This window comes from Stomoxys calcitrans, chromosome 2 (genome assembly GCF_963082655.1).
Source record: "Stomoxys calcitrans chromosome 2, idStoCalc2.1, whole genome shotgun sequence".
NCBI lineage: Eukaryota > Metazoa > Arthropoda > Insecta > Diptera > Muscidae > Stomoxys > Stomoxys calcitrans.
The window spans coordinates 27,885,706-27,901,757 of record NC_081553.1 but is presented as its reverse complement, the minus strand read 5'-3'; the positions used below and the strand labels follow the sequence as shown (position 1 = coordinate 27,901,757).

General features: G+C 34.5%; 1 protein-coding gene across 2 annotated transcripts in view; it reads right to left on the bottom strand.

Annotated features, from left to right (window-relative positions):
• The window catches only part of LOC106080540 (dedicator of cytokinesis protein 1), a 108,449-nt gene that overhangs the window by 10,433 nt on the left and 81,964 nt on the right, over positions 1-16,052 (bottom strand). The window contains exons 11-12 of one of the 2 annotated variants that reach the window (XM_013241941.2): positions 7,655-7,768; positions 1,071-2,960 (exon numbers count right to left, since the gene is read on the bottom strand). In XM_013241941.2, coding sequence (XP_013097395.2) covers positions 1,071-2,960; positions 7,655-7,768 — 2,004 coding nt within the window. The remainder of the gene's footprint in view (positions 1-1,070; positions 2,961-7,654; positions 7,769-16,052) is intronic. The other variant, XM_013241942.2, reaches the window with a different exon arrangement.

Below are 16,052 nucleotides of genomic sequence, written 5' to 3'. Positions count from 1 at the left end.
AAATTTGAAAAACTACGAATAACGATTCATAAAAAATTCTTAAAAAATTCAGATCCAAAAAATGTCAATAAAAAAAAAATAATTAAAAAAAAGCAAAAATAAAATATAAACTAAAAACTACATATATATTAAAAATTTAAATCCAAATTTGACAATGAACATTCCATTAAAGAACAAGGGCAAAATTAAGAATTAAGTCTTAAAATTATTACCTTATTTTTAAATATTTGTTTTATTTTTTTTTTTTTTTTTGTTTACCAAATAAATTTTATTTTTTTTTACTATTTTTTTTATTCCTTAGTAATTTCTTATTCTAATTTTTTATTTCCTTAACAGTTTTTATTTCCTCAGTGTATGCTTTGTAATTCATGCGTTTTATTGTTGACGTGTTTATGATTGTAGCGTTCCTAGTGTTAGTCTCTTGTTGTAATTTATCCCGTTATCTATTATTCTCACTCTCTCTAAGTTTGGGGCATAAATCTGACATTAAATTAAGAAGAAACACACACACACACCAAAAAACGGCGTTAGCAGAGAACAGTGCAACAGAACACCATGAGCCAGACTTAGAGTGAGAATAATAGATAACGAGATAAATTACAAAAAGAGACTAACACTAGAAACAGTACACATCGTCAGCACGACAACAACAAAACACATGAATTACAAACCAGACACTGAGGGATGCGCGAGCAGCTATCTAAGAAAAACTAGAAAATAGTAGCAAAGCAGACAACCACTATTGAAGATGGCGCAGAACTATTAAGTGTTAGTTCGGGTTTTGTTTCTCATTTAGATATGCAAGTTAAACAGAAAATAGAAACAGTGATGTCAATAGTGTAAAAATAAATTTAATTTGTTGTAGATCATATCTTGCAATAAATAGAAATGAAAAATATTTTTTTTTTAAATAAAATATTAAATTTTATAATTTAAGTGCTAACAAAATTTGAAATAAAAAAAAAAAAATTCTTAAAAAAAATAAAAAAAAACTTCAGTTAATTTAATATTAATTAAAATAAAAGTTTCAATATTAAAAATATTATTTTTTGTACCACTTTTCAACTCACCTTGAACGTGTCCGAATCTATCACTGGGAACCATCTTAAAATGCCCGGCAAAGGAAATTTAATTGTCACCACAGTTCGCTCCAGCCACAAATTACCCACACCATCAGCATCACCAATGGTACTCTCACGATATGGTCGTGAAAATTTAAACTTTTGTACATTGTTATTGGCAAAGTATTTTACGATCTCATTCGATATGATCTTATCATTGAACTTGGCAAAGGCCTCATCCATGATGGGCTCCACCTTGTTCACCTGTATGTACTGGCCTTCACCTTGGGTTATATCTTCACCGGGCATTTCCAAGGTATGCATTAGTTCCGCTTGGGGATGTTGTACCAATATGCGGGTACTGAAGTCACTGAGCCTTTCATATTCCTTGCCGCGGAATATGAACATTTTATTTTGCAGGAATCGTGGAAATCCCAGGCCATAGAAACACACACGGAAATACTCAGAGGTATGGCGCATTTCCTTAAGGATTTTCTCAAAGAACAAAGCCATTTTCTTGAATAATTCAGCCAATTTGATGTAGTCGAATATCTCATTTTCGTATTGCTGGGCCAGAACTTTGCACATGTCGATGGCACACTCCCACATTTTGCCCTTGTCGAAATAATCGATTATCTCATAGTAGAGTGCTTCTTTCAAATCGCGATGTGTTCGACATTGTATGTGACGATGGGATCTGAGCTGGGGCGATAGTTCCGTATCATTCCAGGACAACAATTCCGTATGCAATTTTAGCGTGTATGCAGCCTCCGTATAGTTGTCAAATTCCATTTGCAAATCGCACAGCTTGTAGACGTAGCGTATGTACATCTCCTTGCGATTGACCTCAGAGTAAAATTGCAACAGTGAAAAGGTGCAGGCCATGCGATTCTCTTTGCTCTCATCTTGAATTATGCAACGATACTCCAGCAAGCGATCCATAAGCTTGGAGACCATATTCACAAACTTTGTTCCCTCCACATTTAAAATGTTATGGGCCTGACACTTCTCCAAAAGTATTTGTTCGAAGAGTTCCTTGTATTGCACATCTCCCTTGCCGGCTCCTATCAGAATGTCCAGCTTCTCAATCATTTCCGTTTCGAATTCATTGAAGTTGGCCTTGTAGTGGGCATTATTGCGTTTGGTATCACCATAGCTATCATGAATCAATTTCGAGCTGTAGTATTCACACTGCATCATATCAAAGAATATGGGTATGGTGGCCTTGCGTAACTCAATCTCTGGTATCATGCTCATTTCCAGTGCGGGCTCCACCAGTTGTGGCACAAACTTTGGTTTGTGTTCACCCAATTGGAACCACATTTTCCGTATCTCTTGAGCGGTATCTTTGCGTATATCACGATATCGAGCAAATATCACCTGCCGCTTATTGTCATTGAAATCGTTCAACTGCAAGGGTGACTGTATGAGGAAGGCTATGGAACACTGGAAGAAATTCGACCACACTTGTTTCTCGAAAGGATCTATGAAATGATCCACTATGACTATGGAGAGTTGCTTGAGTGAGCCCAAGATTACAGTGTTCTGATGCATAATCATATCCATCCAATCTCTAGGAAATACGGGTTTCTGATGAGGCGATACAAGTTCTTCAAACACCAAAAGTATCTCAATAACGAAATCTTGCAATTCAAAGCGATTATTTAAATGCTTTACATATATCTCATAGTGTACAGAGTCCATGCATTGCAGTATGCCCAACATGATGGCCACCAGATTGCCAACTAATTGATTTTCTCTATCCAATGCCTGTGATGTCTTGATAACGGTACGCAGCAGGATAAGCATTATATCACGTATATCATTGTGCGTATGACCGATATCCTTGCGATACAGGAGCTTTAGGATATTGTTCATGATATTTATACATTCGGTCACCTGTTGAAAATTACAAGAAAGGAGAATAGAAAGTTTTAAAAATTAAGTTTATCTTGAATTTGGAAATATTGAAAATAATTGAATTGTTGTTAAAATGTATTTTCGGAAACAAACAGACATTCATTCCCTTGCTTATATAATCAGCTGACTTTATGAGGGGAAGACAGCTGATTGGATTAAAATCAGACAGTCGTTTGTTTTGGAAACAAAGGTTTTGTGGATCTGAGTCATAATGTTCAATTGATATTAAAATGTTTCACATTGTCCAAACTTTCAGTTATACTTGCCTTAGTTGTCATAATTCATATATACTTGCCTTAGTCTTAAAGTCATTGTTATGAATTAAATTGATTGAATTGAAATGAAGACTTAGAAAACAGAAAGAAATTCCAAAAAAGTAACTATCTTGGCAAGTTAGGATTAAGAACTCGCTCAATTTGGCATTATCTATCCACTGATGAATTCTTCCCGAGGAAACGATCATGGCTTTGCCAGAAGAGATACACAGTTGCACGTTTTGCTCGGCGAATAAGGATAACCTATCAGATTTCTGGACGGATCTCTATTTCAATCAAAAGAAAGCCCATTACAATGGCTTCAGTGAATTTCACCAGTCGTCTTTAGATTCAACCACCTCAAATACAAAAGCTAACACCAATATGGATCAATATGATGAAGATTCAAGGCAGTAGCCAGTGTTCAGGTATAGAAAACTCGCCAAATGGAGTTATAATTTTACCTCAAGTCGGTTGTTTTACATTAGAAAGTAAGTGCAAAATTTTCGGAATTATTTGGAAAATCTTGAAAAATTAAAACATTGTATCCTTTCAGACACCAAGAAAATAACAATTATCGGTTACATAAGTGTTTTGATAGAATCGTCATCATCGGAGAGCTACGATGAAACCATCAACGTTCCTTTGAATTTGTTAAGGGGGAAGATGCTGCCATGAGATTTAGTGTGTCTGGCTGGGCAGTAAAAAGTCGCGCACAGTGGGATTAGAAAAATTTAGTGCAAACTAGTACGCCAATTATAAAAGGATACAGATATCTTCAATGATAACATGAAGATATCATGACCAAATAAAAAGCTCCCTTAGCCTTACATCATGCAGCAATTTGTCTAGCCAAAATATGCAGAAGCATTAGGAGGTTAGTCAAAAGTTTCTTTGTCAGCACACCAAGTGCTGCCTTCAAGGGATTTGAGAACGTTGTTTCTACTTTTGTGTAAGGTAATGGCATGTAAAGCAGTTGTAGGTAGTCCTATGCAGCATTCGAAATGCATGCTGATGCTCGGCGAATTGAAATTGTCCAACGGGAGGATCGGGAGGAGTAGTCCCTCATGCGTCTTGGCTCGTGTCCTTTCCAGGTTTCAGTAGCGCGATCACACTGCCCATCTTCCAAACATTGGGTACTATTATAGTGTTCAGACAGGCTGAGGACAGTTGTAAGGTACTCGACTCCAGGCAGATCCTCGGCTCCATGCAGATAGAGATTCCATCTGGGACCAGCGCCTTGTGCGACTTTGCGCCGCGGATGATTGTGATGGCTGTCCAGCGGCACGGAGCTCACGGATACGACGAATGGTTCCCCTTTTAGCCTAGTAACTCTCGGGTTAATAAATTGACGTTTATCTAAGAAAAATAACTCACAAGTATCGCCAGCTTTTTTTTATTTTAAAACAATTTTTTTCCTTAGCAAGCAAATAAACAACCAACCAAACCAAAAATCGGCTGTTGTTCTGCAAATTTTCACTAAAAGTCATTCGCGTACTTTTGTTGGCAAATTTTTTAATGAGAGAAAAATGGCTCCTACTCTCCTGTAAATTTTTACCGGAAAAGTGCGCGAACAGACCTATTGATTACAATAAACCATCAAGCAGAGAAAAACAAGTAAATAGATAACGTTCGAATATGTACCCAGCGGGAAAGTTCAGAATTAAAAGCTGCTTTTAAAAGGCCGTATTTTGCAGACTCAAGACATGCCAAAGGCCTGCCCTACTCCTTGCTATTTAAGGAGTGTCCAAAATTTAAGGTCTTTCTTTCTCATTGCCAAAATAAGCGCTCATGCCAAAGGAGGTTTTGAACGAGTGGGACAGCAAAAAACAAAAAAATAATACTCTCTCAATTGTATTTGAGAGAGTCAACTTTAAATTTTTCTCTTTACATATTTAACAAGGCGTATCCAAAAATATAAGGCCTTCCCTTCTCATAGCCAAAAGAAGGGTTTACAGAAGGCCGTATGCCGAAGGAGGTTTTGAACGTATAATCATCAGAAAAAACATTTTTCAGCGGTGGTTTTGCCCTCCTAATGCTGGCAACATTTGTGAGGTACTATGCCATGTCAAACTTCTCTCCAAAGAGATGTTGCACGCCGCTCGGGCACGGCTATTAAAAGGAGGCCCCTTATTATTGAGCTTAAAAACTTGAATCGGACTGCATTCATTAATATGTGAGAAGTTTGCCCCTTTTCCTTAGTGGAATATTCATGAGCAAAAAGCCTCTAAATACACCTAACACTAGATTTTACTTTTTGGGGACGTATTTTTCATCCGATTTCAATATAATAATGAGTTTTATCAGCCCTTATTATCGGAGGTGCGTCCTATAAAGTGAATCTTACTTCAAGTAACATCTTCATCTTTGGAGTTAAATCATGCATCCTCTGATGGAATTCCTAGGTTTATATCTTTAATGATATTTAGGAAATACTTAAGGAATGAGAGATGGATTTTCGCTAACGCAGATAGGAACTCTAAAGTGCCTTGGTTCAAATCCCGACGATAACATCGGAACAAACTTCATCGGTCTTTATCCCTTCTAGTGCTGACCACACTTTTGAGTTATTAACCATAGGTAATCAGCTGTGTCAACTTATCTAGAAAAGTGGTATCGCTCTGCAGAAATCCATTCCCTCTCGTTGAACTTAGCCTTGTATTGGACCGCACTCATTGATATGAGAGAAATAACCCCTTTGTTACTTAATGGAATTTTTATGGGCATATTTGCCATTTTGCTCGGTGATAGGCAATGCCAATCACCGAATTAAAACTCTACTTTCTTGAGTTTTCGTATACATGGTAACCCACTCCCTAAAATATGGTTCTCGTCGAAAAGTGCCAAATTACTCGCGGGGGTACCGTAGTACCTTCGATGTTTGAAAAGAATCAAAGAAAAGTACCAAAGTATCAAAATTATCATCCCTGGTGCATGTATTTGTATGCATAAGAGTTGGTATTCTATTCTGCTTTCGGAATAGCCGCTGAAATTTTCAATTGTTTGGCGAGCGAAATTTGACAGCAATCCAATGTTTTTGCTTCCATAACAAAACACGTTTCTTTATCTGCACTTATTACTTTCTCTATTTTATATACTTTTTCTCACATAAATAGAGAAAAACGAACTGAACTGAACTGAAACCAATAAAACAAACAAAATGATGCCGGCAATAGTTTTAAGTGTTGCCACTATAGTAGTTTTTTGCTATTTTCCTCGCTATAAGCAGAGTACTACTTTTCCGCTTATTTTAAGACAACGTTTCGCCGACGTTTTTTTTATATGGAGTTTGACCGCATTCCGCCTGAAAAGCTGAACAGAATACTCAACTTAAGTGAGAAAGAGAATCATAGGTGAGAAGAGAACCCTTTTGCTGGCTATTTTTATGGAGTGGGTTGCCATGCATAACAATTGCATTGCTGTAAATACGGAGTTTTTAAATTATTTTTTGTATTTTTTTGTTTTTAATATCAATTGAACATTTTTGATAGACAATGTGTATATACAGGGTGGCTGATGAAAGCCGCTACCAAAAAAAAATGTAATAACTTTTTTTCTATTTAATAATAATAATTTAATAATTAATTTAATTAATTAATTAATTAATTTAATTAATAATAATTTAATAATTAATTTAATAATTTAATTTAACATGAATAAAAGAAAAATGTATTCCATACACCGAAAAAAAAATGTAGCAATATTCATCATTGTAGCAATATTCATCAGCCACCCTGTATATTAAAAAACCCGAACAGCTGAAAAGAAATGTTTATTTAATGCTATCTTATAATATCAATAAATATTAAAAAAAAACAAACCAATTTTAACAAAACGAAACAAAAAATTCAAAAAAATTTAAAGCTTAAGCTAAAAACAATAATCAAACATAATATTAAAAAAATAACAATAGTATTAAAAAAATTGATTAAACTTCATATAAAAGCCTAGTTGGAAAAATAACGGCATTATAATATAAGTAATTAACTTAAGCAGCAGGTGTAATATGTCATTGAACACAAAGTATATACTGAGGCACTACTACTTGGACCGTCAACAAAACAATATTTTATATTGATTATTTGTATAAAAAACAATAAAAGAAATAAATATTTAAGTAAAAAACAAGAAAGCATTAACCAAAAATGAAAATAAAAATCACCACCAGATAGTGAGTGTAATTGGCAACTAAATGATAAAAAAAACATTATTAAAATATAAGGAAAACATTTTTTTTAATAAAACGTTTAATATAACTTTGTGCTAGTGATGTGTAATTACTATCGACGAATCTGTGCTATCGATTTGTAATTATCATCGTTTATTTTCACACTTTTACATTCGAGTGATCCTAGCTATTTCGATGATTGAGGTGTATGTTTCGATAGGATTCAATTGGAATATGAAATTGTTGTTTACCTTTTGTTTGGCTGTCGTTTCACGTGTATGCAGTTGCGATTTTAACTGTCCCAGAACTTTGGCCGCTTTCGAAAGATTTTTTTCTTGTTGCCATATATCAGATTTGGTATCGCCCTATTTTTTGGTAATTTTTTGCAATAACAAACAATGAAAGCAATAAAAAAACACATTTGTTTTTTTCGGAGTGATTTCACAGAGAAAGAGGTAGAAGATATAAAGAAGTTATAAAAGCAGAACAAACAGTTATATAGTGTAAAAGAATGTGAACTAATTTCTGTATTTTTTTTTGTTTACTAAATAAAGAACAAAAAAGTAGAAACCAATGATTTTTTCCTTTCCTCCATGACATCCCCTGGTGGGGAAGAGGTGCCATGGCATGAAAGGGTAAGGTGCTCGATATTACAACAAATATTTTTTTGTCAATGAATTCTTACAAAAAGAGTTAAAGAGACAATTAATTATTCAAGTGAAAAATCATAAGAAAATTATTAGAAAAAAAATTAAAACCCAAAATGTAAAAAAAAACTTATTGAGGGAAAACAACAATTAGAGTGGCAGTGAACACATTCAAATGATGTCGTATAGGGTGTACGTTTATGTTTAGAATCACAAAACAATAGAAAAAAAACATAGAAGAAGATCTAATTAATTATTATGATGAATGGTTTTTATAAATGGGGCTTCAGATTACAAACAAAAGTAGCTCAACTAAAAACCCAAAGTGCAACAATAATTCTAAAGGTACTATTATTTAGTTTACACATTATTATGCCCCTGTTCCTTAAAGAAATGATCATGGGCAAATTTGCATTATTATTTTATATAAACTATTTTTAAAAAAATTGATTTTTTAAATTTTATTATAATTGTTTATACAGTTTTATTTTAATACACTCAGAGTGTACATTGCTTTGTTAAATTTATTATTTGAGTGAATATTTTTGTACCCATTACCATGGGATAAGGTATAAAGCATATATATTTTTTTTGTTTTAATATTATTGATCGCCGTAAAGTTCCAAGACGATCTAAATATTGGGATGCCCAAAAAGTAATTGCGGATTTTTCATATAGTCGGCGTTGACAAATTTTTTCACAGCTTGTGACTCTGTAATTGCATTCTTTCTTCTGTCAGTTATCAGCTGTTACTTTTAGCTTGCTTTAGAAAAAAAGTGTAAAAAAATTATATTTGATTAAAGTTCATTCTAAGTTTTATTAAAAATGCATTTACTTTCTTTTAAAAAATCCGCAATTTCTTTTTGGGCAACCCAATAATTCCGCCCGTCCGCGGGTAGTACTGACGCAACAGTTTATAACCAGGAAACATGTACTTAGATCGGCCGTGCCGAACTTTTGATACCCGCCACCATGGATATGTTTATTATCCTATTTCGTTATGACTCTGCTATAATCCAACTATTAATATTCAATAATATAGGGCGATCTTAATGATATTTGGTACATGTGATGAAAAGCTTTTAACTGTTTCAAATTTCAATGAAATCTGCTACAAAGAAAAAAAAAACGTTTTCTATCACGAAATTAATTGATTCAATTAATTTTTTTAGTTGATCCAATTAATTTTGTAATAGAAACAGTTTCAGTCGTGAAAATGATAATATGCATCATCGTTTAGGAAAGTTATCGAAATTTTTGAATCAAAAAAATGATTGAAATTTAATTTATTAATTGAATGTGCAATGTTTTTAATTTAAAAAAAAAATGATTGACATTTTTTGAATATTCCAATTAATTTCTGTATTTGGTACACAGAAAATTTCGGATGTCGTGTAGGGGTGCCCTATAGATTTGTAGTTGTTGTGTTAGCAGTCCGTCTGTCTGTCCATGTATTATTGTGATCAAGTTACGGGTCGGATTTATTGTCCGATTGATATGAAATTTTGCACAAGTCTCTATTTTGGTCGAAGACCAAACGCTATTGATTTTGAACAAAATTGGTTCAGATATAGATATAGCACCCATATACATTTTTTATTCGATATAGTTTTAAGGCTGTAGCAACATTGGTACGATCTTCACCAAATTTGGCATGGTGTGCTTTATTTGACGTCTTCATATGTGTGCAAAATTACATAAAAATCGGTTAAGATTTAAATGTACCTCCCATATATATCTTTCATCCGCTTTGGACTTTTAAGGCTGTATTAAGCACAATTTTGGCCCGATTTCTACAAAATTTAGCGTGAGTTGTTTTATTTTGACGTTCTATTTATATAAAAATAGATATAGGTCCCCGATATATCTTTCATCCGAAATAGTCTATAGCCTGTAGAAACCGTTCGAATTTTCGTCCGATTTAGCATGAGACGTTTTATTTGAAGATCCAATACTTGCCCCAAATTTCATTAAAATCGATCCTGATTTAGATATAGCTTCCATGTATATATTTTATCCAATATGTAAGAAATCTGACTAGATTTCGAGATAAATTCTACATATAAAAATACTACGTACACTGATGGAGGTGTAGAGTATTATATAGTAGGCTCCGCACGACTTTTGCCTTCCCTAACTGGGTTTTTAATTGAAAATGACAAAAATTGCAAAAAAATGTCAGCGGTGGTTTTCCTCTCCTTATGCTGGCAACATTTGTGAGGTACTATGCCATGTAAAACTTCTCTCCAAAGAGATGTCGCACTGCGGCACGCCGTTCGGACTGCACTCATTGATATGTGAGAAGTTTGCCTCTGCTCCTTAGTGGAATGTTCATGGGCAAAATTTGCAATTTTTGATTGATGTTATCTTTTTGAAGCAGTTTCAATTGAAAAATTAATTGAATCAATTAATTTCGTGATTGAAAACATTTTTTTTTGTGCAAAGAAAACACGGACCTTTTTGCATATAAATCTTCACTTGAAGGGTCGTCGACCATTGTTATCAATTTTTTTTTTGACATATCCAACCAACTTTCCAAACGGAAATGTAAGATGACACCGTAAATTATCACCTATGTTCCGGTTTTCGAATTCCCAAAACGCAAAAACTTGTAGTCCCTATATCTTCTAATCCATATATTTTTAAGTTTTGAAATCACTTGAGGTTTCTCTTGCGGTATAGAAATTTGTGTGGTAACTTCGATGTTGGAAGGTTTGCAAGAATGAAACCAAACAACCAATCTGTAAACATAAAAGTGTATAAAAATTGTTGGCAACATAATGAGTCTTCATAAAAATATGGCAACCTTTTTAAAGAGAAATTTACTGAGAGAAGAGAACATTGAGAGCGAGGCTCCCAAATTAAAAAAAAAAAAAAACTTTGTATTGGGTAGCCCAAAAAGTAATTGCGGATTTTTTAAAAGAAAGTAAATGCATTTTTAATAAAACTTAGAATGAACTTTAATCAAATATATTTTTTTTACACTTTTTTTCCAGAGCAAGCTAAAAGTAACAGCTGATAACTGACAGAAGAAAGAATGCAATTACAGAGTCACAAGCTGTGAAAAAATTTGTCAACGCCGACTATATGAAAAATCCGCAATTACTTTTTGGGCAACCCAATATTTCAGCGTCAAGACGCTAGACTCCAATTCCAGCCAAAGAAGCATGGTAATTTTCGTAAAGTATCTACTTTAAATACAGCCCATATATGATATATTGTAGTTATAGGATTAGAAATATTGTAGATCCATGGTTGTAGATATCTATAGTTCGGCCCGGCCGAAATTAACGTTTTTATACTATTTCCTTTAGATTCTTAGTCTAAATTCTATAATTTTGTTGAATTTTTTATTACTTTTTATTTTTTTTTTTTTTAATATTTTATATTTATTTTTATTAAAAATTATCTGTTGCACCTGAGCTTTGTTTGAAAGTAAAAAGTTCATATATAAAAGATTAACAACAAATGATGAGTGACAGTGTAACGTTCGATGAATGATGGGGGGTGTGGGATATACGATGGGGTGTACTGTGGTGTGTAAGCAAACATTAATGGTGTAGTTTGTTTGTTTTTAATGTTCTTGCGGTGTGGTAAATGACAAGATGACAAGCCAAAAAAAAACTATGAAACTAACTGCCTAGCTCACTAAATTTGTATCACTGAAAGTGAGCGATTTTTGTTCGCCTTTGTGTCCAAACCAGCTGATTTCATAAAGGCAAAACAGATGTTGGAGTGAGTGACTCGACTCACTTGAGTGAAAAAAAGTTAGTGAACCAGGCAGTAACTTGTTGGTTTTTACCAATATTTTTGACTATATAATGAAGAGTTTTTACTTAAACGCAAAAATTATTTTAAATTGAAGTAACTACAATGTATGTATGTGTAGATTTTGTGTATTGCAACTTAAAAAAAAAATATGTATAAATCTAAAAGTGAAAACGTGCAGAAGAACGCGTTTGCTAAAAATATTCGTTTATGTCTAATTAAAATTCCGTTTAAAGCAATTCTAATTAAAATTAAATTTCTAAAAATACTAATTGTTTATCTTAATATTTAGCCAATTTTAACTAATATGGAGCATAGCAAATATTTAATTAAAACAAAAACACTTAAACATACATGCGTGACATATAACAATTATAAAATAGAAGAGGAAAGAAAACCATACGGATAATCTACTAACATACATGCGCAAACACTTAGCATCATAACATATGAAAACATTTGGCAAAATTAAAGCATTGTTGTTCATAGTGGCGTTTTTAGAAATTACAATTTTCGTAAATATACCAATAAGGTGTTCACAACGTCTGGTGAATTTTCAGGAAAACAAAACAACAACAAAAATTTACAAAATATTATAGGTTTTTGCATAAAACATAAAACATGTGTTTGCAATTTGCTTTTTTGAAGTACAGTTGGTAACGTTGGTTCGTAATTTCAAGAAGTCCAATACCTGACATAAGCCCTCTACCTATGTTTCGACAATACTACAATTCCCTATGCCTGTAAAATCAGAATGAATATTTTACAAAATTCATGCTAGGATGGTGATTGCAAGGGAGAGTCGTACAGACCTAGGCACTACTGCTCTTGAGCCGAAAATCAGCATGGCTTCGCAATGAGAACTGCTTTGACGCAATCATCGCACATATTAATCGAACTCTGATTTATGTCAAACATCGAATAACCTAATATCTCCGGTAGGGTTTAACCTCTTCCTAACCTCTTTTCCATCTTTTTGGACGGCATCGAGATGGTATTCTATGCAGACGATTGTACGATAACGGCTTAGGACGCTCACCTCGATGATTTATACGATAAGTTGAATGAATGAATACGATAAGTTGAATGATCTATTTAATGAGATAGGCCATTTTTGTTTTGTTGCATTATTTTGGTACACTCCGTTAGCTGATTTTGGCCACTTCAATTCCGTAATAATTGGAATCACATTTGACAGCCTATGCAGTTTAGAGCTGGCAAAATATCGATGGCACTCTTGATACTATCGATATTTTATTTTTTGTCTGAATATCGATTGATATTTTTCCTATCGATACTATCGGCAAAGTTAATTTGCTTTTTTTCCAAAAATTTAACAAAAATAGGCGATCCGGCACTGAATGCATCCTTAAGATACATTGCGCCTATAGAGTGCGCTTTTATATAAATCGACCTCCTGATTTTTATACCCTCCACCATAGATGGGGGTATACTAATTTCGTCGTTCCGTTTATAACACCTCAAAATATTCGTCTAAGACCCCATAAACCATATATATTCTTGATCGTCATGACTTTTTAAGACGATCTAGCCATGTCCGTCCGTCTGTCGAAAGGACGTTTACTTGCGAAGGAGTAAAGCTAGGCGCTTGAAATTTTGCACAAATACTTCTTATTAGTGTAGGTCGGTTGGGTTTGTAATTGAGCCATATTGGCCCATGGTTTGATATTGCTGACATATATTCGATATAACCGAACTTGGATATTGACTTCTTGAGCCACTAGAGGGCGCAATTTTTATCTGATTTCGCCGAAATTTAGCATGAGGTGTTTCGGTATGACTTCCAACATCTGTGTATGGTCCAAGTCGGTCCATAACCTGTTATAACTGCCTTATAAACCCATTTTGGATCTTGACTTCTTGAGGGGGTAGAGGGCGAAATATTATCCAATTTGGCTGAAATTTTGCATGAAGTGTTTTATTTTAACTTTCAACAACCATGTTAAGTATGGTCCAAATAGGTTTATAACCCGATATAGCTCTCATATAAACTTATCTCAGATCTTGACTTCTTGAGGCGCTAGGGGGCGCAATTATTACCAAATTCAGCTGATAGTTTGCACGGATTGTTTTTTTACGACTTTCAACAAATGTGCCATGTATGGTCCTAATTGGTTTATAACCTGATATAGCTCCAATATAAAATGATCTCCCAATTATACTTCTTAAGCTGCTAAAGGATCCATTTATTTTCCGACTTGGCTGAAATTTAGCATGAAGTGTTTTGCTTTAACTTTCAACAACTGTGTATGGTGTAAATCGGTTCTTTACCTGATAAAGCTCCCATATACACCGATCTTGGATCTTGACTTCTTAGAGGGCGCAATTTTTATTCAATTTGGCTGACATTTTGCATACCCTGTTATAGCTCCCATACAAACCGATCTTCCGATTATACTTCTTAAGCCTATAGAGGGCGCAATTCTTATCCGATTTTCATGAAAATTTCCAAACCAATTATTGCCCCAATCGGTTTATAACTTGGTATAGCTCCAATAGCATAGCTATTATCATTTGTTTTTCTATAAAGAGATATGGGGCAAAGAACCTGACAAATGCGATCCATGGTGGAGGGCAAATAAGATTATTTGTTACTTCTCATTTTCGTATGACATAAAGGTAATGGAAAATTAACGATACTATCGATATTTATTATTAGAATTTCAAAAATATCGAATGTTGTTATTGTTGATAGTTTGCCAGCTCTACCTTATACCATTACAAATGCAAATTTAGCCCTTGAACATTCCACTAAGGAACAGGGCCAAACTTCTCACATATCAATGAGTGCAGTCCGATTCATGTTTACGCTCGAATGATAAGGAGCCCCCTTTTTAAAGCCGAGTCCGAACGGCGTGCCACAGTGCGACACCTCTTTGGAGAGGCATTTTAAATGGCAGAGTTAGGAGGGGAAAACCATCGCTGAAAATTATTTCTGATGGTCTCGCCAGGATTCGAACTCAGGCATTTAGCGTCATAGGCGGACATGCTAACCTCTGCGCTACGGTGGCCTCCCCTTATACCATTACCATAACTTATAATTTTCCACGCCCCAGACCCATGGTCCAAGAATTATTCCACAGTATAAATAGGACATATTGTTGATATCCTATTTAATCACCATCTAGGCTATGGGTGACCATTACCCACTGGTGTTAAATTAGACACTCAGAATTTATACAAAAAAAATTATCTCGATAAGGGGCTTGAGGTGAGCTAATATAGCATTCGCAAGTATCAGCCAGCAGGCGTAAAACTGTAGCCGAGTGAATCCCGCTTTGTAGTCCATATTTGAGAAGACTGTAGACAAAGAGATATAAGGAACAAAAGACTAATAAAACGACTACAATGAACCATAAGGTTGTTGTTGTAGCCACATTTGCATGTGGAACTGGCGATCCTCCTGCTGATGAGCAAGCTCGTTCCGGTCCAAAGGACCGAACATCGCGGGAACAGGTTGCTCATTGGTTATTTGAAGGCGCCAATAACTCGCCTTTTCATATCGAGCATCACAGGCACTCAGTATTTGTACAAGAGCCATTGCCGCCCGGCCTTTCACTGAGACTCTCCGCTCAACACCGCTGATTGTCCCCTATTGCCTTGCAGCTACTCCGTATGGGGCATTCCACTGTGAATGCCCCCTGTAGAACGCGGCGAAGCTTCTCGAGACAGCAATGAACACCACACAGATCGGACCTCAATGTTCCAAGCTGTGGGGTGCTCATAGCTATACCGTGCCGGGTCTACGAGTGGAGTGAAACCAACCTAAAGAAGAACATGCTGTGTTGTTTAACAAAACTATGCTTTTATGGACTTTGAAAAAAGCGTATATTACATTGGGGCAGAAATCAATTTAAATTCCTCCTACAAATATAAAATCATATTTTAAGATTTCCTATTCTAATATTTTTCTATAAATGTCCTAAGGTAGCTGTTTATCCATGTTGCTTTATAGTGTAAATGTAATGTTCTGGGCCTCCAAAAGAAATGTACGAGTAAACTGTGACTGATGCCAGTTAAGGCGAAATCGAAATTTTGTGTGTGGTAATATTAAAAAGTTAAAAAAATAGTAATATTTCGAAACAGGTTAATTTGTTTTATATCATATTAACAAAGTGAGTATTTGGCATAGCATGTTAAAAAAATTTTATTCGTTATATAAAAACTTTTAAAAATGCATAATGAAAATGGTTGATAAAGAGAACAAACAATG